Source organism: Vanessa cardui, chromosome 16, assembly GCF_905220365.1.
Source record: "Vanessa cardui chromosome 16, ilVanCard2.1, whole genome shotgun sequence".
NCBI classification, from domain to species: Eukaryota; Metazoa; Arthropoda; class Insecta; order Lepidoptera; family Nymphalidae; genus Vanessa; species Vanessa cardui.
Genome location: NC_061138.1, coordinates 12580705 through 12607768, shown reverse-complemented (window position 1 = coordinate 12607768; position 27064 = coordinate 12580705). Strand labels below are relative to the sequence as shown.

Sequence of the window (27064 nt, the reverse complement as noted above, 5' to 3'; positions counted from 1 at the left end):
ATGCTGTTTGTAGATGCTCCCGGGGGAACGGGAAAGACTTTTCTTACCAAAGCAATTTTGGCAAAAATAAGAAGTCAAACTAAAATTGCACTTGCTGTCGCTTCATCGGGTATAGCAGCCACTTTGTTGCCAGGAGGTAAAACAGCCCATAGTATGTTTAAAATTCCGATCGAATTAGAGCGCACAGAGAGTCCAGTTTGTAATATTTCTAGAAATAGCGATAAAGCCAAGGTATTACGTGATTGTAGTCTTATTATATGGGATGAAATCACAATGGCCAACCGTAAAGCTGTTGCAGCTGTAGATAGGACATTACGTGATATTAGGCAAAATGACCAACCTATGGGTGGTGTAACAGTACTTTTTTGTGGTGATTTTCGTCAGATTCTGCCTGTAATACCACGCGGAACTAGGGCAGATGAAGTTGGAGCATGTATAAAAAGTTCTCAACTATGGCACCACATTATACCTATGCATATGACAGTAAATATGCGTGTGCAAATCGGAGACAACGAAAATGCACAGGAGTTTTCTGACTTGCTACTTGAGATTGGCAACGGTTTGTATCCGCAGGAACAAGGAAAAGTTATTCTGCGCGAAAACCTATGTCGCACAGTTACTTCGATGCGAGAACTTATATCACCTGTATATGGAAATACATCACAAATATCCAGTAACGAAAACTCCTGGTTATGCGAAAGAGCGATTTTAACTCCACGTAACGACCAAGTGGCAGCAATAAATGCTGAAATTTTAAGTTATGTTTCGGGGGATAGTGTAGAGTATATTTCCATTAATAGGGTGATGGATGAAGGAGAATCTACAAACTATCCGGTTGAATTTTTAGAATCTCTCAATGCCCCTGGATTACCGGCTCACTGAATAAATTTAAAAGTCGGGGTACCTATAATGCTGCTTAGAAATCTTAGTCCCCCAAAACTTTGTAATGTTACTAGGTTAAAAGTAATTTATTTGCAGAAAAATATCATAGAAGCAGAAGTTTTAACGGGGTGTGGAGCCGGTGAGAGTGTTTTTATACCTCGAATTCCTTTGATTCCCAATAACTTTCCATTTTCATTCAAACGGGTTCAATTCCCAGTAAGCATATCCTATGCAATGACCATCAACAAAGCGCAAGGGCAAACGCTGAAAGTTGCGGGTTTGGATTTAACAGTTAACTGTTTTTCGCACGGTCAACTTTATGTAGCTTTATCGCGTGTGAGCAATCCCAAAAACTTATACGCTTTGATTCCAGACGGCAATACAACTAATATTGTTTACAGAGAAGCATTGTTGTAATTACAACATATTAATTACTATTATCCTCATAAATACCCAGTTTCATACCCACATCCAAGCGGACGAAGTCGCGGGCACAGCTAGTATTGAATAAAATTATTTGAGTTTGAGTTTGAAAATGACTATTAGTTGCGTTTGCTACTTACTCCCTAAAAAGAAACATATTCAAAATGATCGTTTAATTCCTCTCTATTGATTATAGGAATTAAAATTATCATTGTTAAAGAGAATATAATAATCATAAAACGTAGTTGTTATAGTAAGAATACTTTCAAAAATAAAAAGAAGAAAAATAACAAGCAAACATTGTTTTGGTAAAGTTATTTTAAATAGGTACCTAGATGAAAATGTGTTATTGATTTTAATTTTCCTTTGTATAACGGAACGTAACAAGTGGAACGTTCAGAAATAGCCTATTCATTAAACAACAATAAATAACTATATTTTGAGAAATGCTAATAAAAACATAATGAGGAATAAATTATTTTGCAATTAAAGTGTATTTTTTATAAGTGTACCTTACAAAATTACGTTACTTTGTTTTTTCGACTACAAATGACGTCTATGATGCAGCAGTATGCGTACGTGTGACGTAGTTTCAAAACGGTTTATGTCAGTCGTCAAAATCACTAATTGCGTGTGCTAAGCGTGAATTTTATGAAACTTACTAATTTTTTTTAAATAAATTAAACCTTTCTGTGACGACCAGTGATGGCTGGGAAGCTGAACAAATTCGAAACTCCCAGTTCGGCTAGCTCGGATAGGTAAATCGTGTGTGCTAATCTTATATATTGTTTGTTTGTACAGCTGTCTCGTGTCAACAAAATTTTCACTTGAGAAGGCTCTTATTTAGTGCTAGCTTCGCCGCGGGCACGATTAACCGTAGTTTTCACGTGCAGTGTTTCAGTGCGAAACGGAAACAGGATCGGTGTACTGTAATACCAATCCGCTACCTGGAATTATAACCTCAGCGTACACACATTGTGATTTATTTTTAGACGTTCATTAAATACATTGGCAGCTTGCTTTACGCTATACAATCGCGTCGTGAAATAGACACGTGCTCGGATAAGATTTATATCGGAGGGCTTGTCTCTAATTGAGAAAATGAACAAAATCTTCCAAGATATGGAACAAGGTTCCGTAATCTTCGCGAATGCGTAAGATATTTGGATGTTATTAATTTTAGCCTGTCATCGTGATTAGACAACAGCTTTCCTCTGGCTTATGTGCTGTCCAATAAATGCAATATTTTTTTATATGTTTTCATTTGGCAAAATTTTCTGTACTCTAACACAAACATAACCTTCCACAGAATATGAGTCATTGTAAAACTTGTAAACAAAACATGAACACAGATTAATACATCTGAATTTATATGATAAGATAATCAAATATACAAATTGTAAGGAACTCGAAGTATGATAACTACAAAAACATGTCATATCTTATAACATTTCCTTTCCGAACATAAACATGATATTATCTCATTCAAAATAATGCTGAATAAGCATTATCATTTATCATGAAATTAGAATTTAAAAATCTACATGATAATTAAAACATTACACTGATCAAACACCAATTTTATGATTTAAAACAAACAGCTTTGCATGCGGTGTTGTTCGCACAAATGTTGAACATTAGGATAAGACTACACAAATATCCCCAATCCCCTTTTTCCTGGATATATATTTTGAGATGCCTTTGAGTCATATATTTTTGCACAATCTTCAGTGTATTCAGTATTCTAAGGGAGTTATAAATATTATTTATACATGTAAATTACAGCTAATAACAACTGATTCATAATTTTCCAATTAAAATGACGTATTTTTAAATGTATCTTACTTATGACTAATCTAGTTTGTGATCATACTAGTATAAAGGTATGATTCTATGTTCACATATGCAATGTTTACTGGGCCCTTATATACACTTTTATAAATATATCCCTCAATTAATCTACATTATTATTGAATAAATCAGATGAGTAAATTTTGCTTGGTGGTCAGGCTTTGCACAAGTCTGCCTGCATAGGTACCACCCAATCATCATGTATTCTACCAGCAAGCAGCTAACGTTAGTGTTGTTGTGTTTTGGTTTGAAGCGGGTCAACCAGTATCTCTAAAGACAAAAGAGATAGAGAGAGAGGGCATCTTAATTTATAAAACAAGTATTTGCAATGAAAGGGGTGATTGAATTTTCTTACAATAGAAATATGTATGGTAGAAACTACATATCAATTAGTGATGTTTTTGGGAAAAGGCTCTGTCTGCCAAAGATTTAAAAAAATGGATTAAGTCACATATAGTTTGGGTCGAATTACAAACCAACTAGAAATGCCCTGAACATTATCATATGACACTAAATTTTGGGCATAATCTTGAGAACAAACAGACTAGACTTTTTTTAAATTAAAATAACCAAAAATATAATCTGTCCATATTTTATTTAAAACCAATCATACACATTTATAATGTAACAAACACAACACACAAAATTTATCATAATTAATTCAATAAAAAATAATTGGAAATGATTATGAATAATGATGCTGTATATTTATCATTTATTTAATATTGTAAATAATATACTTCATTATTATTATTTAATTAAATAACATGCAAAAACTTGTTTAATTAATAAATAAATTTAAATATATATTTTATGGACAAATCTGTTGTCGTTCTACAAAAACATTGACCTTATTTTTTGGTGAGGTTGATTGTCAATGGAATGAAACAAAAATTCAGTATGACTTTGATGAACATCTTACAAAATTTCTGTTATTGCCTTGTTAGTTTATTTTCTATTAAATAAAACCCTAATCTCTGTATGTTTAAGTTACCTGCATTAAACTTTAAATACAACGAGGATGTCTATGTATATGTGTGTGGTGTGTGTTATATGTATATTCATAAATGTTGTTTAGACTTATTATGCATGACACAAATTATACATCCAGTCTTAACCACTCATAAATGATGCTTCTGGTACAGTGATACTCTGTATTTCTGTATTCTGGTTAATAAATGTGGCAATGTAAATAGGCACAAAAGATTAACATCTTAGATTGGTGAGCATGCCATTTCCAATTTAAGGAGTGATTAATACTTCTTGCAGTGTCATTGCTTGAGAAATGTCCACACACCCCCCTTAAGAAGCCAGTATCACCTTTTTAGAAGTGCATGAACTTCTGTCGTTTCTTAAAAATAAAACTGAAAACATACAATAAAAGAATACATCCATTGTTGATCAGAAAATTAAAATAAAAGTACTTCATACAAAGAGAAAAAAACCTTGAATTTACGATAACAACAATATATAGAAGGTAACATATAAGGTCAATACAATGTTTTTATGAATCGTTGCAAATAATCGTTTTAAAATTAAGGTCAAATTTGTAATAAAAAGAAATAAAGCATTCTATTTTTAATGTTTGAATAAATATATAAATTATAGCAAGTTCAATAAAATTAATTACTGTGTTTACTGTCACCTCTTGTCGGCAGATTACTACTTTTGACACTGCTTGTTGTTTTATTATACATTTAGATTAGATTTTCGACTGGTCCCTAACTTTACAATGATTGTTATTTGTATTACAAATGTTTTAAAGTACAGTATTTGTGTCAAGTACTTACGAAAAAAAACAACGAAACTTTTTTTATAGGTAATCATCACAATGATTCAGTAAAATTTTGTTTTTACTTATTTTTTTTTCTGTATAAGCAATCCTTTATCAGATTTTTAAAATAATAGGCACAGGTTAAATAAAATAAATCCTAATATTTATTTGTCTTATTTATTTCTATCAAAATAACAAACATCTACTTCACAGCGACTGCACCTTCACCTTTAAATGTTAAATGTTGTTGAATGTTACGCCTTCACTTTCCAATTTGTACAATACATGAACATAACATGTTATTTACGTAGATTTAAAAATTTTCCACATCTGTTGTATTCTAATTCAATTTAACTCATACATACAAACATATTGGTTATTTCTTGTACAAACTGGTTTGTACTGGTTTTAAATGGACTGTATTGGGCAGAAATGTACCAACCCACAGAAGTGTCAATAAAAGTTTTTAAGATTAAAATATAAAACAATTACTATTGTGATAGAAAACCTGTTTAATTAGAAACGTATATAACTATACTAATATGTATTGTAAAGATGTAACATAATTCTTTCTTTTCTTTAATAACATAATTGATGTTTTGTGGGTTGGGACATTTGTGCCCAATGCGGTCCAATTACATTTGATTAACGATGACCTAATAACAGATATTTTAAGGTTGTGATATGTTGACAGTGACACAGAACTTGCGTTGGATTTGAGCGAGCAAGTGTTTGTTGACGATGACGACTACTCCCGGGCGCCGGCCTCCCCCACCACCGTGCCTAATGTCAGGCCTTACCGGCCACCCTCTACAGGTAAAAGATATATCATATTAAATAATATTCCAATAACTGTGAATTGGAACATTTTAAATCAAGCTGCTTTTTTAAATTTCGAATAGTAATTTCAATTAAATATCGAATTTTGTGTTGAATTTATAACGAAGTGATACTTCTTATGACTTATTTTTTGACGACCTCTGTGGTCGAGTAGACACACAACTCGACCACAGTAGTGTGTTTCATGGATACGCCACTCCGAGGTACAGGTTTCGATTCTCGGTCGAGTCGATGTAGAAAAAGTTCATTAGTTTTCTATGTTGTGATCTGGGTGTTTGTGGTACTGCCGTTACTTCTAATTTCTCCACAACGCAAGTGCTTTAGCTACTTACATTGGGAGCAGATTAATGTATGTGATTATTACTATGTATTGATTACTCTTTGAGTGTTGACCATACTAGTGTCGATGCTTTAGACTGACGTCCACTTTATAATGAAGGGATTCGAACAACACGACAAGACAAGCGTCTTGACGTACGCACCGAGCTGTCTCAACCTTAATTTAACCAATTACAGACCAAATATTGCAACTCAAATATCAGATTTAGGGATTCTTAAGTTTAAATTTCGAACACTCGATACTTGTTATACAGTATAATTTTTATGCACAGATTATATAAGATTCTTTTTTTTTTAATTTTTGTTAGTTGTAATTAGTTTTTTTTTTTACTTATTAAATTTGATTTGGTATACATTACAGCGTATCGAACGATTATCTTATCTTTATTAGTAATCATTTATCAGACGCGTTTCTGATTAACCATATTTTTGTTAACTCAAATAAACATTAACCGCGTGACGCTGAGTTAACTCGTCGTAACGAGTCAAGAGTTTATTTATATTTGTTAAGTGTATAATATATCTTTAAGGTTCAAATATCTTGAAGTCGCCACGCGCTCGCCGCGTTCGTACCGCATCTATGTCGCAGTCGAATAAACGCACAACGGCTGAGAGCATACTCCATGCAGATAGAAGGACGATCTACACGGCTGGCAGACCGCCTTGGTACAATTGTACCGGTGGTCAGGAAGTGGAACCGTTCCTGATTGGTGAGTAGCTTATATCAAATATATCATAACATAGTAAAAAACAAAGTCGCTTTCTCTGTCCCTATGTACCTTTGTAAGCTTGGATCTTTAAAAATACGCAACGGATTTTGTTGTGTTTTTTTTTTTTTTAATAGATAGATTGATTCGAGAGGAAGGTTTTTAAGGAAACACTGATAATTTTAAAAATTTTTAATGTGATGTCGTAAATAAACAAATTCTATGGTATATTTAGTATTGCACGAAGCCGGGGCGGGCTAAACATATAATATTATTTGTGTGTCCGTTTTTTTATATTGAAATAACCGCTTTTTACTAATTGCATGTGTACGTATACATGGCACATATATCAAAACTTCAATTTTGTCTGGCTGTTTGTTCCGGCTAATCTCTGGAACGCCTGATCCAATTTTGACCGGACTTTCACTGGCAGGTAGCTGATTTAATAAGGAGTAACTTAGGCCTTTATTTTGAAACAATAATAGTCTCGATCCTGTGTCTTTTTAAATCGTAGGCGTCAAGTGAACCGTAACATTATCGACGCTTGAAATTTCATATGAAATGTGCTTATTATTTAGAATAATGTTATATTGAGAGTCGAGATGGCCCAGTGGTTAGAACGCGTGCATCTTAACCGATGATTGCAGGTTCAAACCCAGGCAAGCACCCTTGATTCATGTGCTTAATTTGTCTTTATAATGCATCTCGTGCTCATCGGTGAAGGAAAACATCGTGAGGAAACCTGCATGTGACAAATTTCATAGAAATTCTGCCACATGTGTATTCCACCAACCCGCATTGGAACAGCGTGGTGGAATATGTTCCAAACCTTCTCCTCAAAGGGAGAGAAGGCCAGCCCTTTAGCCCAGCGGTGGGAATTTACAGGCTATTGTTGTTGTTGAATTAACGGCATATACCTTAGTCTTATTGTTCATTACGTTTATTAAGAACGCAACGCCAGTTATAATAACATTAAACATAAGCCCACAAACAATGTATGGGAAGTGTTATAATAATTGTCTTGTTATGACAGATGTTTTTGTTGCCACATCTTTTATGAATCCAATCTATTATTACGATGGCTAACTACTGTTCATAATTTTGAAGTATAGTTAATTTGGTGGACCAATTAGAGTGTTTGTCGCCAATCACTTGTTGACGGCGTTCTCGTATTGTGTATCATAGTATAAAACAAAGTCGCTTACCGCTGTCTGTCCCTATGTATGCTTAGATCTTTAAAATTACGCGACGGATTTTGATAAGGTTTTTTTTAATAGAGAGAGTGAATCGACAGGAAGGTTTTCTTTATAATACATGTACAATATAGTAAAGAAAAAAAAAAGTTCTGTAGTATATTTAGTATCAGCATTGTACCCGTGCGAAGCCAGAGTGTGTCGTTCGTATTATATGTATATGTATCGCGCTGTCGTACAGCTGACCCTCGCTTTTCCAGTGTCTTCATTGTTCACGCGTGAACTTACAATAGGCTATTTGACTGATTTTTAAAATCCACTTTATATTATTTAGTAGAGGTTAGGGAACCCAACAAATGTGGAATTTTTTATTTCTAGTACATATTTGCCGAAAAATATCATATTAAAAATTCCATATTAAATAATGCGCGAAAACGTTACTTGGACAATATAGCGCTGCAATGGGGTCGGTGACGTCACTTTGCTGTAATTTAATCTGTGGTACATATAGTAGAAAAGCAAGGTTTACAAGAAAGTGACTTCATCATAAGCCCGGCCAATCCGGAGCGTTTTGTGTCACGTGACAAACGTTTGAAAAAATACATTTTTATTTATTGATATTTGAATAAATAAAAATGTATTTTTATTCATATGATCTAATATATTCGTCAATTTGACACGTCGATTTACATGCACTTGCTTTCTTGGGTTGAACTGACGTGAGAATTATCAGATATTCTACCGAAAATCAGCAGTACTTAGTATTGTTGTGTACTGTCTTTAATGAATGAGCGATCAAATTAAAAAATAATACTTGGCAATGTACTATTCAAAACAAAAAGCTACATTATATATACTATGTTCGCTCCAACGGACATCTTTTAGTTCGTCATTTTACACAATCAACCATTGGTTCTAAACGTGAATTTTATAATGAGTACCGCCAAAGGGGGCACTACTAAAAAAATTTCATATGAATTACATTATCAAGTATGTACAATTAACTTTATATATCTTGAACGGAAATCAACGTAAACAAACTCGCTAATTTTTATCATATAATCTTGTATTCAATAATGATTTTGATTGATGTTATTGTAAGATAAAATTTAAATTTACGTTAAATTAATGGTAATTAGAAGCTAATTTCATACAACTTATAATGAATCTTATTTAGGCGCGATAAGAGTGTAATTTGAGTGTTAAATTAATTGCAAAATTTTCTATTAGCTACGGCAGTGGCGGATTTACCAATAGGCTAAGTAGGCTGGAGCCTAGGGCGGATAGATTTAGAGGGGCGGCAAATTTAGCCCAAATTGTCTTTATCTTACAGTAATAAAAAAAACTTATAATTATAGGTATATAATGGGTTGCAAAAATAATCTAGTAACTGACAGAAATATCACCTAGTTCATAATCATACTAATTTTCACGTAATTAGTATGTTTAGCCGATGTAATGAGGGCGATAGAAAACAAATCATAAATTTTCATTTTCAGAATAAATTGTGATTGTAACCTAAACAAACGTATCGAATTTTAAAAGTCAGTAGGGGCGGCAAAAATCGATTACCCTACTAGCGGCAAATTTGTAAATCCGCCACTGAGCTACGGTACAACGGTACAATATGGTATGGTATGGTATACAAAAACATCTGTATAAACACGGCGGACTCGTAAAATAACCCTTCGATATATTTTTAATTCCAAAATCTTCAAAATTCATTTATCAACAAATTTACATAATACTAGTGGTCGCCATCGGGTTCGCTCGCGTTTTATTGGTTGGTTGTCATATTTAAGGCAAATATAGTAACCTATATCCTTTCATGGAGCTCAAGTTTGCTTCATACCAAATTTCATCAAATTCGGTTCAGTGGTTTGGTAGTGAAAGAGGGACATACAGACAGACAGGCAGAGTATTTTTCACATTTGTAATATTAGTATTGATTTTTTAAACATAAATATTCTTACTTCAAGAAAATCTATTCGGTAGTTTTTGAGTTAATCGCAGACAGATGCGATGGGGGTAACTTGTTTTTAAACCAAATTTAAATCTGTTACCTAAAATAAATAAATAAAGCGTATCATTCAATACGAGATTATATTGATGATAAAATATCGTGGATTTATATTTTACATGTATTTGTTCATTTCCCAGCAGGACATGTTACACACATACATACATCGAAGCGTCAAAAAGCTTAATTAGGATTTTTTTATCGTACGTAATGGCGACGTCACTATGACGTAGAACAACACATGACAGCGAAAAAAGGGATATTCCAAACGAGATCGAAAGAAGGATATTACGATTGTGAACGACTAGATTTAGAGCTAGCGCGCGCGACTTTAAAGTGTTTGTCATTGTCACGTCACGTTTCCAAAGTGAAGTGCGCTCATTAATAGCGACAGTGACAAAACATTTTCGAAATCGAAGTGTCATTTGCCACTATGGATTTCGAAGAGACGGTGGTTCTCTGTGACCTCGTGAGACTCGGGAGAAAAAGAAAGCGAAGAGAATACTGGGTACTAATTTCTTCCCACACTTTAGTTTTCACGTGAATATCTGAATACTCTTTCAATTTTTTATCATAAAGGGCTGGTCTCTTTTCCACTTCTTCTATTAGAACATCATTATTAGTATCGTCTTCACGAATGTTTACGTTTTAAATAGATGGTGACGCAATTTTGCGCGCGCCATAGTCGCCAGTCAAAGTGTAGATAGAAAGACTGATGAGATGAGAGTGACAAATTTGTCGCTAGTTTATCATGGCAATGCGCGCAGCATTGCTATGAAAAACAGTTTCGTCACGGGCTTATTCGCCGGTCGGCGTACACAAATGACACCCAGTTGTCTCGTCGTAACGTGCGCGCAACTCCATACATATTCACGGACTTGATAAGAGTCACGAAACAGTCACCATGACAAAAATCACCGGTGCGCGCTAGCTCTTATATTTCGAATATCATCATGTCTGATAACGAGCTGATGCCTGACTCCTCGTTTTATATATAAACTGTATTTAACTAAATTTCCAACAAATGTTGGAAAAGAGTACTGAGTTTCTTGTCGGTTCTTCTCGGTAGAATCTACTATCCGACCCGGTAGGTTTACTTAATATGGTTGTTAAATAAAGTATATTTTGATATTGAATGACATTACATGACGAATAAACAATATTTTGATTTGTTGTGATGAGGTTTCAAAACGGTTACACGTCTATAGTCTTCGTGGCATTTAAGATTATAATCTTTTGATGATTTTAATTTTATTCGTCATACTAATTAACCATTATAGAAATATATAATCAGATCAATATAATAAATGACATAAGAGACTTCCTAACGAGTTTTATAATTAACATCTCATTTGGAATTTTTCTTATAACATACTAATAGTTTCGTAAATACATATATGTTACTCAATACAGTAACTAGTTTTAGTTCATATTTGTATATATTTAAGCACTTAATATTAATAATTATTATGTTAATAAATTAAAGGTATAACTTTAAACCCTTGTAATATTAGTAAAGTTAAGTTACACGGTTTAAAGTTCGAAGTTAAGATGCTGGCAACATTAAAATCGTTCGGTGTTACCTGTTCCAACAACACCTTTACCTTTGTTTACATTTTAAAATCTTTAAAATCGATTACATATTATGAGATGTTTATCTTTTATTTTCCGGTCACTCATGTTTAAGGGGTAATTACTATATTTTTGTATATGTATACCACACAATTTATAAATCCCTTTCATTAGCATTTTTGAAATAAATTATCCTTAAAATTATGTTATTTAAACTTTGTAAACAATATCAATATTTTAAACTAACTGTGTCCGCGATTCCATGCGCATTTTAATTGAGCAAAAATATATTGTTGTAGCCTAAGTTACGTCAGCTATCTACTAGTGAAAGTCCAGTCAAAATCGGTCTAGCAGGTCAAGAGATGAGCTGGAACAGACAGACACACAAAAATTTTAAAAATATTTTGTTTTGTTACATGTACCGTGTATACATACATATGCATTTAGTAAAAAGTGGTTATTTTTATATTAAAAACAGACTCCAATTTAATTATACGTATCAAATTGGAGAGTCTGTTTTCGATACGATAGTAATACATTTCCTTTAACTTTTAGTAGGCTTGAGTATTTTAACTGGGTTAACTACTGGTAACACTGTAAGAGGTTATTAGGAGCCAATGCTAAAAGTCTAATCTAAAAAATATGATTTAGTGTACGGCTTCGTGCTAGGCGGTGACGGAAAACATCGTGAGGAAACCTGCATGTGTCTAGTTCAAAAAAACTACATTGGAACAGCGTGCATATTCCGCAATATGTTCCGAACTTTCTCCTCAAAGGGACAGAAGGCCTTAACCCCGCAGAGGGAAATTTACAGGCTGTTGTTGTTGTTTTCTTGAAGGTCCTGAACTATGAAATAATTTAGAAGTGTTCTTTTCAAAGGTATCGGTGGAGCAAGCGCCTCCGGTAAAACGACGGTGGCGACGAAAATCATAGAATCTCTTAACATACCATGGGTTACCATTGTCAGTATGGACTCGTTTTATAAGGTAAGCATTTTTTTTTATGGTATAGGTTGGCGGACGAGCATATGGGCCAACTGATGAAAAGTGGTCATCCATAGACAATGACGCTGTAAGAAATATTAACTATTCCTTACATTGATGTGCCACCAACCTTGGGAACTAAGATGTTATGTCCCTTGTGCCTGTAGTTACACTGGCTTACCAAACCGGAACACAACAATACTGAATACTGTTATTTGGCGGTAGAATAACTGGTAAGTGGGTAGTATCTACCCAGACGGGCTTGCACAAAGCCCTATCACCAAGAAATTATCACCTGCAAAATGTTTCTTGTGCGAAATATATTAATTCATTAAAGTACAATTCAGTTAACACATAGTAAATGAACTAGATGTGTATATGTTTGTTCGTATGAGTAAAATTCATATAAGTTTACCTGCTACCAGTTAAATTTCAAATTTAACTGGGCTTAAAGGATGTTTTAAGTTGCTTTTCTTAGTGACATGTTTAGGCAAGTCCTACCAAGAAGTTATAGCTAATGTTGTCTTAAATTTTCGCGATTATTACACATTGGAATAAAACTAGTTATAACGGATTTGACGGTTTATCTTACATAGGCCAAACAAAGAGAAGTATCGGTACCAGTGTCAAGGAACATATAGGAGATGTCAATAGGCGTTCTTCAAAGTCTGCAGTCTGTGAACATGCTCTGGATAAACCTAACCATTTTTTTTCGATTTGATAAACCACAGATCCTCGCTAGAGAACACAGATTCATTCCTAGAATGATACGCGAGGCTATTGAAATTCAAAAACATCCGAACTTCAATAGGGAAGATGATTGGAGACTTTCTAACACCTGGGATCCACTTATTAAAAATTTAAAATCCCAAATCCAACAGACTGCAAGACCTAAAGATACAGTCAGTGCCTTCTGCGTGCAACCGGAACGTTACTCAAGATACCAATTGAGAAATCGTTGGCGGTAGTTGTAAATAATATTTCTTTTGTTCTTCAAATAGACAAATGTCACTGGTAGACTGTGACTACGAACGCTGTAAAGTGCTCGAAACGTCGGGATGTCAAAAAAAAAAAAAATAATATACGCGATTCAAATCCATTATAACTAGTTTTATTCCAATGAGTTATAGCAGTAACTATAATACTGGTAGTAACCAGTAATAACTTGCCTCCTAGGTTCTGAACGAGAAACAGCACCAAGCTGCTATGCGCAACGAATACAACTTCGACCACCCGGACGCGTTCGACATCGAGCTGCTGATAACGGTGCTGCAGAGACTCAAGGAGGGCAAGAAGGTGGAAGTGCCCATCTACAACTACGTCACGCACTCCAGGGAGAACAGGACGGTGAGTTGCCCTGTCTCGCTTCCACAGACCATCGTTACGTGTGTTAGAAAGAGATGGATAGAGATTTCTAGTTGCTAGAATTAGATCGAGTTAAATACACTGACTGGAGTTGCCTTGTCTCGCTTCCACAGACCATCGTATGTTACGTGTGTTGGAAAGAGATGGATAGAGTTTTCTAGTTGCTGATTTAGATACACTGACTGGATTAAATCAAATCAAAATAAACTTTATTCAAGTAGGCTTTTACAAGCACTTTTGAATCGTCTTTTTACAATTAAGTGAAGCTACCACCGGTTCGGAAAGTAGATTCTACTGGGAAGAACCGGCAATAAACTCAGTAGTTACTCTTTTTAACATAAGTCATACTAGTTAAATACAATTATTTAAATTAATATATCCTGCGTGGAAATATTTTGTAAGATTAAAAAAAAACATCGTAGTATTTATAAAGTATTAATAATTATTTTATTGTGTTTAGTTTTGTACTACCTAACCCAAAAAATAGACTTCGGAATAAACTGATAACAAAATGGTACTGAACAATTTAATGTTTTTCAATTTCTATGTTCCGTATTATTATAAATGCGAAAGTTATTTTGTCTGTCTGTCCGTTGCTCTGCTACGCTACTGAATTTGATGACCTTTGATATGAAACAATTGCGAAAACGTCGTCTAGGAGCGACGTCTAGGAGTTCATACATTAGTATTGTAGTTATGTAAATATATGTATGTACTTTACGATCAGAAAACGATGTACGGCGCGAACGTGATAATCTTCGAGGGCATCCTGGCGTTCTACAACGCGGACGTACTCAAGATGCTCGACATGAAAGTTTTCGTGGACACCGACGCTGACATCCGCCTGGCGCGACGCTTGCGCAGGTAACACACGCACACGCACACACACACACACACACACACACACACACACACACACACACACACAAAATCAAAATAGGCTATTTGACAATGCGAAAAATAAATTGTGAATTTTTGTAGTCAGTGTATATTATGAGTTTGAAAATGGTTATTTTCTAACGAAGCTTGAAAATAATACTTATTTTATTCAAAAGTCCATAAATAAAAATGCAAGTTTTCAAACGCTTGTCACGTGACACAAAACGCTCCTAATTGGCCGGGCTTATGATGAAGTCACTTTCTTGTTAACCTTGCTTTTCTACTATATGTACCACAGATTAAAATACAGCAAAGTGACGTCACCGACTCCATTGCTGCGCCATATTGTCCAAGTAGCGTTTTCGCGCGCTTTTTAAATACGGAAATTTTAATATAGAAATAAAAATATCAACTTATACTGGGTTCCTTAACTTCTACTAAATAATATAAAATGGATTTTAAAAACCAGTCAAATAGTCTATTAAACTTTATTCAAGTGGGCTTTTACAAGCACCTTTGAATCGTCATTTAACAATCAAGTGAAGCTACCACCGTTTCCGAAAGTAGATTCTACCGACAAGAACCGGCAAGAAGCTCAGTAGTTACTCTTTTTCAACAAAAAATACAGTCATGTTAGTTGAATACCCTTATGTGTGTATGTAATGTATCCTGCCTGGAAGTCAACAGGTATTAATTCCAAGCTTTTTTTTATCATCTACAAAATCTTGTATCGAATAAAATGCCTTTTTTTACCAATGTATTTTTTTATAAACGATTTGAATTTACGAAACGGTAAAGTTAGAAATGTCTGCGGAATTTCATTCTTATTATCAAGGCAGCCTCCTAACGTCCCAGTGCTGGGTAAACGCCATCACTCAATTTTGGTCCGTACCACACCATGCTTCACTTCAAAAAACTTTACCCATATTAATTATGAGGAGTCTGCCTCGGGATTGAACTCAGAATCATTGGATGAGGATTGTGATCATTGTCATCAAGGATCATACATATATGATCATGATCATACATATACGTATGTGTAATCTTTTTTTAACCTCAAATATGATATATGACCATTTGTGTCTGTGTACACGAAAAAGTTTCTATTGATCCAATCTAATAACTCCGTGTAATAGAAGGACTACTATCCATGACAAATTCGGTATAATGGTTTTGCGTACTGAGCTGTACCCGGAGCAAAGATTTAAAAACTGCGCCAATTAAATAAATCCAAGATGCTAACTAAGAATACGTCCCAACTTGTTATTTGAAATTGGAAATTAGGGAACAACTACCATAAATACAACAACAACAGCCTGTAAATTTCCACTGTTGGGCTAAAGGCCTCCTCCCTTTGAGGAGAAGGTTTGGAACATATTCCACCACGCTGTTCCAATGCGGGTTGGTGGAATACACATGCGGCAGAATTTCTATGAAATTTTGTCACATGCAGGTTTCCTCACGATGTTTTCCTTCACCGCAGAGCACGAGATGAATTATAAAGACAAATTAAGCACATGAAACAGAGGTGCTTGCCTGGGTTTGAACCCGCAATCATCGGTTAAGATGCACGCGTTCTAACCACCGGGCCATCTTATTTATTTATTTATTTATTTAACACTTTTTGTACACCACAATTACAATTACAAACGATTACAGAATACACAAACTAAAAACTAATGGTGAAACAAAGGCGGCCTTATGCCTTACTAGCCATTTCTTCCAGACTACCTTGGGTTAGAAAGTTGTCTGTGGAAGACAGTATAGGGTGGTGCAATTATAACTACTCTTAAAATGAATACAAGCTAAATACATACATAAATAAATAAAAGTAATAAATATTCAATAATGTGCATACGTACATATATCAATAAATACCTACATACATACTTACATACATACATACATACATACATACATACATACAAGTATACATCTTGACTCTTTTGTAAAAAATAAGAATATAAAAGTATTTTGATTAAATATTTCTCATATAGTAAAAGACATATCTTATATTAAAAATGTAATCAACATTAACAGTGACCTTGATTATTTAGAATTTTCAATACCGTGACTGAACCAAGACAATGGATGTATAAAATGCTATGACGTAATGCTGCTTTATATTTATTTTTAATCGTGTCATTGTTGACTGGACTATACTTTACCGTACAAGACTCGGGTACACGACTTTCCCTTGAAAGTTGATCTTTGAGCTTTCTCGGGCTGCAAATAATGCCCATATGACGTCAAAGGCTAAGTGTCCCTTACGAGATCTCCAAAGCATACAATGTGGTATCTGATAATAAGGGTGCTAAAATGATCAACTTATTTTTGGGTAGTTTTATTAATAAATTAAGGTGTATTGGTAAATGGCTCTCTTGCTGTTTAGTCCATACCTTCGCACATAGACATCGGCACTGTAAGATATATTATTAATATATAATTCCATGTATCGCCAATGCTAAGTCGTCACGTTCCCGGTGAACAGTTCCATTGAGTCACTCGCTCTAGCCAGTAGAGTAGGGTAGGAGTGTGCGCGCTTGTTGCCTGCTCGCTAAAGGCTGTTTCAAATAGCAAAAATATATTTGTTATTGTATATTTAACATGATATTAAAAAATAGATCCCGTTGAGTTTCTTAGACCCGAGAGGGATCAGTGGTTAGAAGTTAGAACGCATAAATCTTAACCGATGATTGCGGGTACAAACATAGGCAAGCACAGCTGAATATTCATCTGCTAAATCTGTGTTTATAATTCATCTCGTGCTCGTTGGGGCAGAAAACATCGTGAGGACACCTCCATTTGCCAAATTTCATAGAAATTCTACCACATGTGTATTCCACCAACCCGCATTGGAACAGCGTGATTATGTTCTAAAACCCTTCTCCTCGGGGGGCCTTATCTCAGCAGTGGGAAATTTATAGGTTGTTGTTGAGTTTCTCTCGCCGATTCTTCTCAGGTCCGAGGTGTTCAATTCCGAACCGGGGGGGCTAATGTTTGACTATCAATTAGAAGGTGTAAACACTTGTGTTTTGAATGAAGGTTTCTGAGTGTGTGTATGCGCTAGATGTCTGACTATCAATAAACACTTGTGTTTTGAATGAAGGTTTCTGAGTGTGTGTGTGTGTGCGCAGAGACATCGTGCAGCGCGGCCGCGACCTGGAGGGCGTGCTGAAGCAGTACCTGACGCACGTAAAGCCGGCCTACCAGAGCTACATCGCGCCGTCGATGGCGCACGCGGACATCATCGTGCCGCGCGGCGGCGACAACCGCGTCGCGATATCGCTCATCGTGCAGCACGTGCACAAGCAGCTGCAGCTCGTAAGTGCCTCTGTGTTATGTTTCCCTGGTACAACGCACTACGCGCTTCCCCCGCGTGATGGAAAGGGGGGGGGGTACTCACCGGGTTTATCGACCGTACGTAGCCTCTGTGTTCTGTTTCCCTGGTACAACGCACTGCGAGCTTCCCCCGCGTGATGGAAAGGGGGGGGGGTACTCTCCAGGTTTACCGACACAAAACAAACGGTACCCTCTCCGTCTTTCGGCGGGCGCCACTACAGCTGCAGCTCGTAAGTGCCTCTGTGTTCTGTTTCCCTGGTACAAGAGGTGAAGAGTGAACATATATGAAAGAAAATTATATTTTTTCTTAAATTGGAAATTCCACGCATCATCAAACCAAATATTGTTAGTAATAAAAAATATATACCTAGAAGCAATCTCGTGATTATGCAAAGTAAAGTATTTCGTGCTTTAGGACTGATATTGTTCATAATAGCATAAAATGGGTTTGATGAACTGTGTCATCCTAATAAAAAAAAACTATATATATAATAATAAATATTGGACAATATCACATACATTACTCTGATCCCAATGTAAGTAACTAACGCACTTGTGTTATGGAAAGTCAAAAATAATGACGGTACCACAAACCCAACCCAAGACAGAAGACTAATGAACTTTTTCTACATCAACTCAGCCGTGAATCGAACCCGGAACCTCGGAGTGGCATACCCATGAAAACCGCTGTACACACTACTTATATCTATATTATTTCCAGATGATCTATGATCTATGATATCTAATAATGACAGCTGATTTTCTTTGCAATGTAATGGTGCGATTTTAATTTTCCAAAATAGACTAATATTTTTAAGCATAATTAGATTAAATTTTTTAAATCACGTACATTTTACAAGTCACGCTATTTATGTATCTTAATATTCAGGGTTATTGGTAACTCGACGTACATCCGCTAGGAGGTGATAGGAGTGACTATTTGCAATAATTTTAACCCCGATATGCAAAAGTGAACCATTTTTGAGTTATCACGTTTTTTAGCTTTTTTCAAAATTTGTCATAAATTCAACTAAACCAATAACCCTGTATATATATAACTCAAGGTGACTGACTTAGTGATCTATCAACGCACTGCCCAAACCACTGGACGGATCGGGCTGAAATCCTCTAAAAAAGGATTTTGATCAATTCTATCAAGAACCCACAAAAATTGAACCACAAATGTGATTTACAGAACGGTCTGAAATTAACGTAATATTTGAAATTACTTGTTAAATTATTGATAGCTAATTTCCACGCGGGCCACAGCTAGCATGTTGTATAGTAAGTTGTAGTTAGGTAGAAATAATCATAGCACGACACAACTTAGATGTAGCATCGGCAAAATTCGTAAAACCGATCACTTAAGTACGCTATCCCAAATTATCAATATTTATTTCTTATGTGAATATGATCTTTACACAAACGTAATAACTTGTAATATCGTATGACCTAATATATTCGTCAATTTGACACGTCGATTTATATGCACTTGCTCTCTCGGGTTGAACTGACGTGAGAATCTATAGCGACGAAAATCGTCAAGGCGCGATAGGGAGCTATTTCTATTAGTTATGTAAATCGGTTTTACGGATTTTGCCGATGCTACATCTAAGTTTTGTCGTACTGTAATTAATTATTGGTTATATTTCCAGCGCGGATTCAAAGTGAGGGAAAAGTTAGCGGTCGCTCACATCGGCCAACCTCTACCGGATTCCCTGTACGTCCTCAAGGATACGCCACAAGTGAGTTCTTAATTGCAAACTTTATACATCAGTTAATGCTCTGAAATATAATGATTAAGGAATACATATATAAACGTATGTAATAGAAAGAGATAGATAGAAAGGTAGTGTTCACTAGTTCAGTAACTGAACTTTTCTGTTTTAAGAAATATACAAACAACAACAATAGTCTGTAATTTTCCCACTGCTGGGATAAAGCCTCCTCTACCTTTGTGCAGCAGATTTGGAACATATTCCATCACGCTGTTCCAATTCGTGTCAGTAAAATACACATGTGACAGAATTCTGTGAAATTTGACAAAAGCAGGTTTCCTAACGATGTTTACCTTCACCGCCGAGCAAGACATGAATTATAATCACAAATTAAGTACATGAATCAGCGGTGCGGTCACAAATTAAGCATATGAATATTCAATGGTCCTTGCCTGAGCTTGAACCCGCTATGATGCACGCGTTCTAGCTACGCTGCCATCTCGTCATGCCAATAAAAAGCTAGCTATCTTGCAAGTTTGTAAGGGATGCAATTGATTGGCATGCCAGTAAGTGAGGGTTGTCCGTCAGGTGCAAGGTCTGCACACGTTCATCCGCAACAAGGACACGCCGCGCGACGAGTTCATATTCTACTCCAAGCGGCTCATGCGTCTCGTCATCGAGTTCGCGCTGTCGCTGCTGCCCTACTCGCAGCACGCCGTCGACACGCCGCAGGGCTTCGTCTACACCGGTCAGTAAGGGGGGGGGGGGGGGGCATTTGGATATCCGAAGTCATGGGTTATAACTTACTTGCTGGTAGGGCTTTGTGCATGCCCGTCTGGGTAGGTACCACCCACTCATCAGTTATTCTACCGCTAAATAACAGTACTCAGTACTGTTGTGTTCCGGTTTGAAGGGTAAGTGAGCCAGTGTAACTACAGGCACAAGGGATATAGCATCTTAGCTCCCAAGGTTGGTGCATTGACGATGTAAGGAATAGTTAATATTTCTTAGTGTCATTGTCTATGGGTGATGGTGACCACTAACCATCAGGTGAACCATATGCTCGTCCGCAAACCTATAAAATAAAATAAAAACTACTATCGGTCGTCCGCGTTTTAGAGCTTTGGTTGTCATGTATTAGACACAAAAGTAGCCTATGTCCGTCTTTGGAGTTCAAATTTTGTTTAAACTACCTTCATAACAAATTTCATCGAATTCGGTTCAGCGGTTCGTGAAAGAGCGACGCACAGAGTCTCTTCCATCGCACGTGACATTGGCGATATAATCTGTGCCTTTTTGGCACAAATAAAAGCCACAAAAAAAAGAGTAACTTTCATTTTTATAATATTAATATAGCAGTGTAATTGGAGATTTCATATTTCATGTATATGTATGCCATGTGCCTGTTCTATTGTTTCAATCACTGGTTAAAATGGAATACGTGCATGATGATATTGATTTCATAGAACGTTATCATAAATGTTTTATCTTTTGCGAAGCTAAATCATAAATTTCTTTTGATCATTATTATCATGTGGAAAAATCAAGCAATATATTCCTTAATCTTTTAGTTAAATGCATTCGGTATAAAAAAATCTAGTAAACTTACCGCAAAAATAACATTATCTTGCTTTCTAAGATATTAGGTAAGCTTTTTTGGGCAGTAAGAAACGCATCTAAATTGCCAAATTTTAACTTATGGAACATACAATTCAACTTCAAATAACATTATATGATAGGGACCCTGGAATTATTCCAGCGAAATGGCGGGTTAGGGGTATAACTAAATCATTGTGGAAGAAAACACCGACATAACCGGACATAAACCGGCCCAGCTGACACCGTATACTCGGTAAGGTTCTTTCGTGTAACATTAGGAAACCATCGTAATGTTACTGGGATATATCTATATCTGATCGAACCTGGACTAAAAATAAAAATTCGAGCCGTATATTTAGTCCTCATTGCGCGTGCGTGCGTGCGTGAGTGTGTGCACATGTCCGTATGTGCGTGCGTGCGTGCGTGCGTGCGTGCGTGTGTCCATGTATGTGTGCGTATGTGAGTGTGTGCGTGCGTATGGGCGTACGGACGTGCGATAGCGCGTGCGTGTGTCCATGTATGTGTGCGTATGTGCGTGTGTGCGTGCGTGTCTGCAATGAGTACTGACAGTCCGTGTTGTCGCAGGTCGCAAGTGTGACGTGGAGAAGGTGTGCGGCGTGTCGATCCTGCGCGCCGGGGAAACCATGGAGCAGGCCGTCTGCGACGTGTGCAAGGACATCCGCATCGGGAAGATCCTCATCCAGACCAACCAGCAGACCGACGAGCCAGAGGTGAGCCGCCGCGGATCACTTACTCATTTATGGTGGTAGGGTCTGGGTTGGTACCACCCAACAACAACAGCCTGTAAATTTCCCACTGCTCGGCTAAGGTCTTTTGAGGAGAAGGTTTGAATAGACATGTGGCGGAATTTCTATGAAATTAGACACGTACAGGTTTTGTCACGATGTTTTCCTTCGAATTACACAAATTAAGCACACGAATAATCAGTGGTGCTTGCCTGGGTTTGAACCCGCAATCATCACTTAGGATGCACGCGTTCTAACCACTGGGCATTCTCGGCTTTTACCACTCACCCATCATAAATTGTGCCACCAAGCTGTGCTCAGTTGCGTTTTGTCCGAGTGTGTAAGTAAAGTAAAGTAAAGTAACAGCCTGTAAATTTCCGACTGCTGAGATAAGGCCATCTCTTCCATTAAGGAGAGAGATTTGAACATATTCCACACACGCTGTTCCAATGCGGGTTGGTGGAATGCACATGTGACGGAATTTCGATGAAATTAGACACATGCAGGTTTCATCACAATGTTTTCCTTCACCGCCGAGCACGAGATGAATTATAAACACAATTAAGCACATATATATAGTGGTGCTTGCTTGGTTTGAACCCGCAATCATCGGTTAAGATGCACGCATTCTAAACACTGGGCTTTTTAATATAAAATATATAAACATTTTGTCTAAGTGTGTAAGGTATGTTTATATATTTAACATACCTTACTTGTTTTTCATTTCGTCATTTTGTCTATGTGTGTAAGGTATAAAAAGCAAAGATGGCCCATATGGCCCAGATGAATTATAAACACAATTAAGCACATATATATAGTGGTGTTTGAACCCGCAATCATCGGTTAAGATGCACGCGTTCTAACCACTGGGCCATGGGCCAGTGTGTAATGACCGGTACCGTGTCGCAGCTGTACTACCTGCGGCTACCCAAGGATATCAAGGACTACCGCGTGGTGCTGATGGACGCGACGGTGGCGACGGGCGCGGCCGCCATCATGGCCATCCGCGTGCTGCTGGACCACGACGTGCCCGAGCGAAGCATCAGCCTCGTGTCGCTCCTCATGGCCGAGATCGGCGTGCACTCCATCGCCTACGCCTTCCCAGAGGTCTCTATCCCCCTATTACTTATATGTTCACTCTCAGAGCCTCGAGTCTTGACTTATCCAATCGAGAAACAAAGCAGTAACTCCCAATAAAAGCACATTGGCTGGCAGAAAATGCTGTAATAGCGTTAAGCCCGCCCTTTGTACATGTTTGATCTGTGCAATAAAGAATAATAAAAAAAAAATAATAAGTTGTCCTACGACTTTCTGACTATATCTAATCGGTGTCGCATTGAGATTTATGCATGCTATGTTATAGCGAGTGCGTCTGTGCTTATGTGCATACATCCATTCCTGTGCATTATAATATATCCTGGTAAATTTGCAAGTCACTTTTATAGGAATATGACTAAGAAAATTAAGACCTAAATAAATGTTTTTGTTTACTTTATTTCCGCCCGTCTTATAAGTTATTTCATCTTAAGGTGAAGATCGTGACGTCGGCCCTGGATCCGGAGATCAATGAGAAGTTCTACGTGCTCCCAGGTATCGGTAACTTCGGCGACAGATACTTCGGCACCGAGCCCGCCGACGACGAGTGAGCGAGACAGACGCGCCACTGCATACAGCGTGAGCGAGACAGATATAACACGACGGGTGTTGGCAATATTGTGAATGTTGATGAAAACTGAAAAGTCTAGTTCCTTTTAAGCGTAATCTTGTTAATTGTAAGAGTGTTTAGTATATATCTTTTTTTTTTATTTAATTTGACGTCATAAAAAAATTCGAGATTCGAATTATAAAATATAAAAAAAAGATGCTACTATTGGTTGATAAATATTAATTAATCTTTACAGTGTTGCCAATGTCCCTCAAGAAATTACTTTTTCATACAACCAAAAATAGACTGAATTTCCTTAAATTATGTGCGAAAATTGCCTGTTGTATTTATTACTACGTAGGACTACGTACAATCCTAATATTTTAAAACATTTAGTACGACGCTTAAATGTAAAGGATTTTAGTATTTATGGAATTTGATATAAGGATTAAAATGCTTCAAAAATGTATATCATAATATTTCGAACATTTTGCTATGGCTGCGTCAATATCACTAGAAAAAAAAACAACTAACTTTTCAACTAGGCTTAAGTTTATTTTAAAATTATTCGTTTAAGGAAACCATATAAAAAGTTTATATATGAGTTTAAATTATTTAATTTAATATTAATTCGAAATTATTCTGAAATATTAGTGTGTCTATCTAAAGACTTTCATTTAACTGATTTTATTAAAAAATATTATTAAATTACTTAGATAAATTCTAGTCGCAATTGTGTGATCTCTTATAAAATAGAAAATAATTAGTGTACTTAATGCTTACTGGAATTAATAAGAAATTAAAACATGGCCGATCTGTGTATGATAACTTTAACCGGAAAATACTTAAACAACATCGAATTTCTTAATATTTATTCGATATAAAATATTATACTTGACTAAATTGTCAAAACAATCGAAAAATATTATCTGACATATTATAAATTAATTTATGTAAAATTGTTCATAAAGTATGAATATATTGAAAATAAAATATAGACTTCTGATATAAAACGAGACCAAAACCATAAGGAAATAATAATACAAGAAAAAACAAAACAATAAACTATTATTATTATGTATAAATTTAGTTATTGTGTTAATTTAATAACGAATTCTTAGTGACTTATAGTACGACACAACTTAGATGTAGCATCGGCAAATTGAATAAAACCGATTACTGCCGATTCACACAACCAATACAGCTCCCATTAGACACTATTCGTCGCTATAAATTCCTGCGTCAGTTCAACCCGAGAAAGCAAGTGTATGTAAATCGACGTGTCAAATTGTTTTTTTTTTATGGTATATACGTCCATCAAGGACGAGCATATAGGCCATCTGATGGTACTATACTGGTGATAAGTGGTCACCATCACCCATAGACAATGAAGCTGTAAATGAAGCTGAAATATTGACTATTCCTTATATCGTCAATGCGCCACCAACCTTGGAAACTAAGATGTTATGTCCCATGTGCCTGTAGTTACACTGGCTCACTCACCCTTCAAACCGGAACACAACAATACTGAGTACTGTTATTTGGCGGTAGAATAACTGATGAGTGGGTGGTACCTACCCAGACGGGCTTGCACAAAGCCCTACCAGCAAGTGTCGAATATATAAGGTCATATGACATTACAAGTTATTACGTTTGTCTAAAGATAATATTCGCATGAAAAATTAATATTGATAATTTGGGATAACGTACTTAATTCGGATGTGATCGGTTTTCGAATTTGCCGATGCTACATCTAAGTTGAGCAACTATATATGTGAGTTTATATTATTAAACATATATAATCTGTAGTATATCATGAGCCATTTTGTGCAATTTTGGTGCAAGTTTAGCTTAATTCTTAATATAAAATATTTGATTACTAAAATTTATGGTCACATAAATTTGTACCAAAGAGTATAATCGTTCCTTTAACGATAATTTGATTTTGAAATTAATGTTACTATATACGAAATTAAAAAATAGTTATTTTAAAAAAAATCATGATTTAGATTTTTTTACTTGCAGTCTTAGCTTCATAGATACACCAACATTATTATATATTTTTATCTAATTATTACAAATAACAGTGTGTTGTTAAATGTGATTATATAATATATATACGTATAAAATAATAATTCATTTAAATATTTGACATTTTGCTGTAGAATAATTATGAGCTTGTCAAATTATGTCTTATCGACGAAATTTTAGAGAAATTTCGTACAAAATTGTTTCAAAAAACATTTTTTTTTCTCGTTAATATTGATATTATATATATACTTCATTATAATCATGTATCTAGACTATACGTATAGTAAGTTTTTTTACAAAAGCAAATAAAAATATTTAAGCAATATTGACACATCCATAGCAAATCTAATTATTACATTCGATCATTACATATTAAAAATGTATTTAAATTATACAGCATTAGGTAATTATTCTTATCTACGTGATCTTTGGACTTAAATTAAATCGGCCAATTTGAGAATGCTCTGTGCTTTTGTGACTACGGTACTAGATATAGGTCTTGCAACTCAACAGCATTATAATAGTAGGAAATGATTCCACTGTTGAAGATAAATTAAAGTGGCCCCTATAATTAAGGGACGCTTTAACATAATCTTTTTCAAAATTGATAGATACTGCGCATGCGCAACTATATTCTTAGTCACAGAAGGTGTACACTACACTACAAAAACATACAGTTGAAATAACATTGTACAGTCGGGGTAAGAAAAGGTTCGTCACTTTAAGATCTATTTTCGTGTGCTCAGTATGAGCGACAATCTGCTTTACCGACCGAGAATGACATTGCGTCGCAATGAGTTGATGTTTAGATTCAAAACGTACTAAGAGTTTACTGAACTGACGAAGGTTTTCTTACTCTGACTGTACATCGCAGAATGGAATTAAAAAATATCTTAATTACTACAAATTCAATCAAGCACAAAATTATTATATAAATGCAAATACATGAGGCAAATAGATTAATAATTCTATCTCGTTTCAACTCCACACTAGAGAGTGAAATGGCAATACTTCGTAGTGTCAAATTTTAAAAGATTATGTATTTAAGAATAACTACCAAATTACTTTTAAAAGTAATCAATACTTATGTATTATTTTATAATGTTAATGTATATGCGAAGTGAGCCCCAACATTAAATAAAAATGATATTTCAT

At 35.6% G+C, this 27064-nt stretch overlaps 1 protein-coding gene across 2 annotated transcripts; it reads left to right on the top strand.

The window, feature by feature from the left end:
• Window positions 1–1895: 1895 nt before the first annotated feature.
• LOC124536333 (uridine-cytidine kinase-like 1) lies at window positions 1896–25129 on the top strand. Of its 2 annotated transcripts, none has more exons than XM_047112860.1 (12): window positions 1896–2063; window positions 5625–5746; window positions 6640–6819; window positions 12481–12587; window positions 13761–13931; window positions 14677–14813; window positions 17966–18152; window positions 19826–19915; window positions 20477–20636; window positions 22073–22218; window positions 23143–23340; window positions 23763–25129. In XM_047112860.1, the coding sequence occupies exons 1-12, from the start codon at window positions 2011–2013 to the stop codon at window positions 23877–23879; spliced, it is 1668 nt and encodes a 555-aa protein (XP_046968816.1). In that variant the 5' UTR covers window positions 1896–2010; the 3' UTR covers window positions 23880–25129. The 2 variants fall into 2 exon arrangements, with proteins under 2 accessions (XP_046968816.1, XP_046968817.1); XM_047112861.1 differs by lacking the exon at window positions 1896–2063 and adding an exon at window positions 2070–2459.
• Window positions 25130–27064: the final 1935 nt, after the last annotated feature.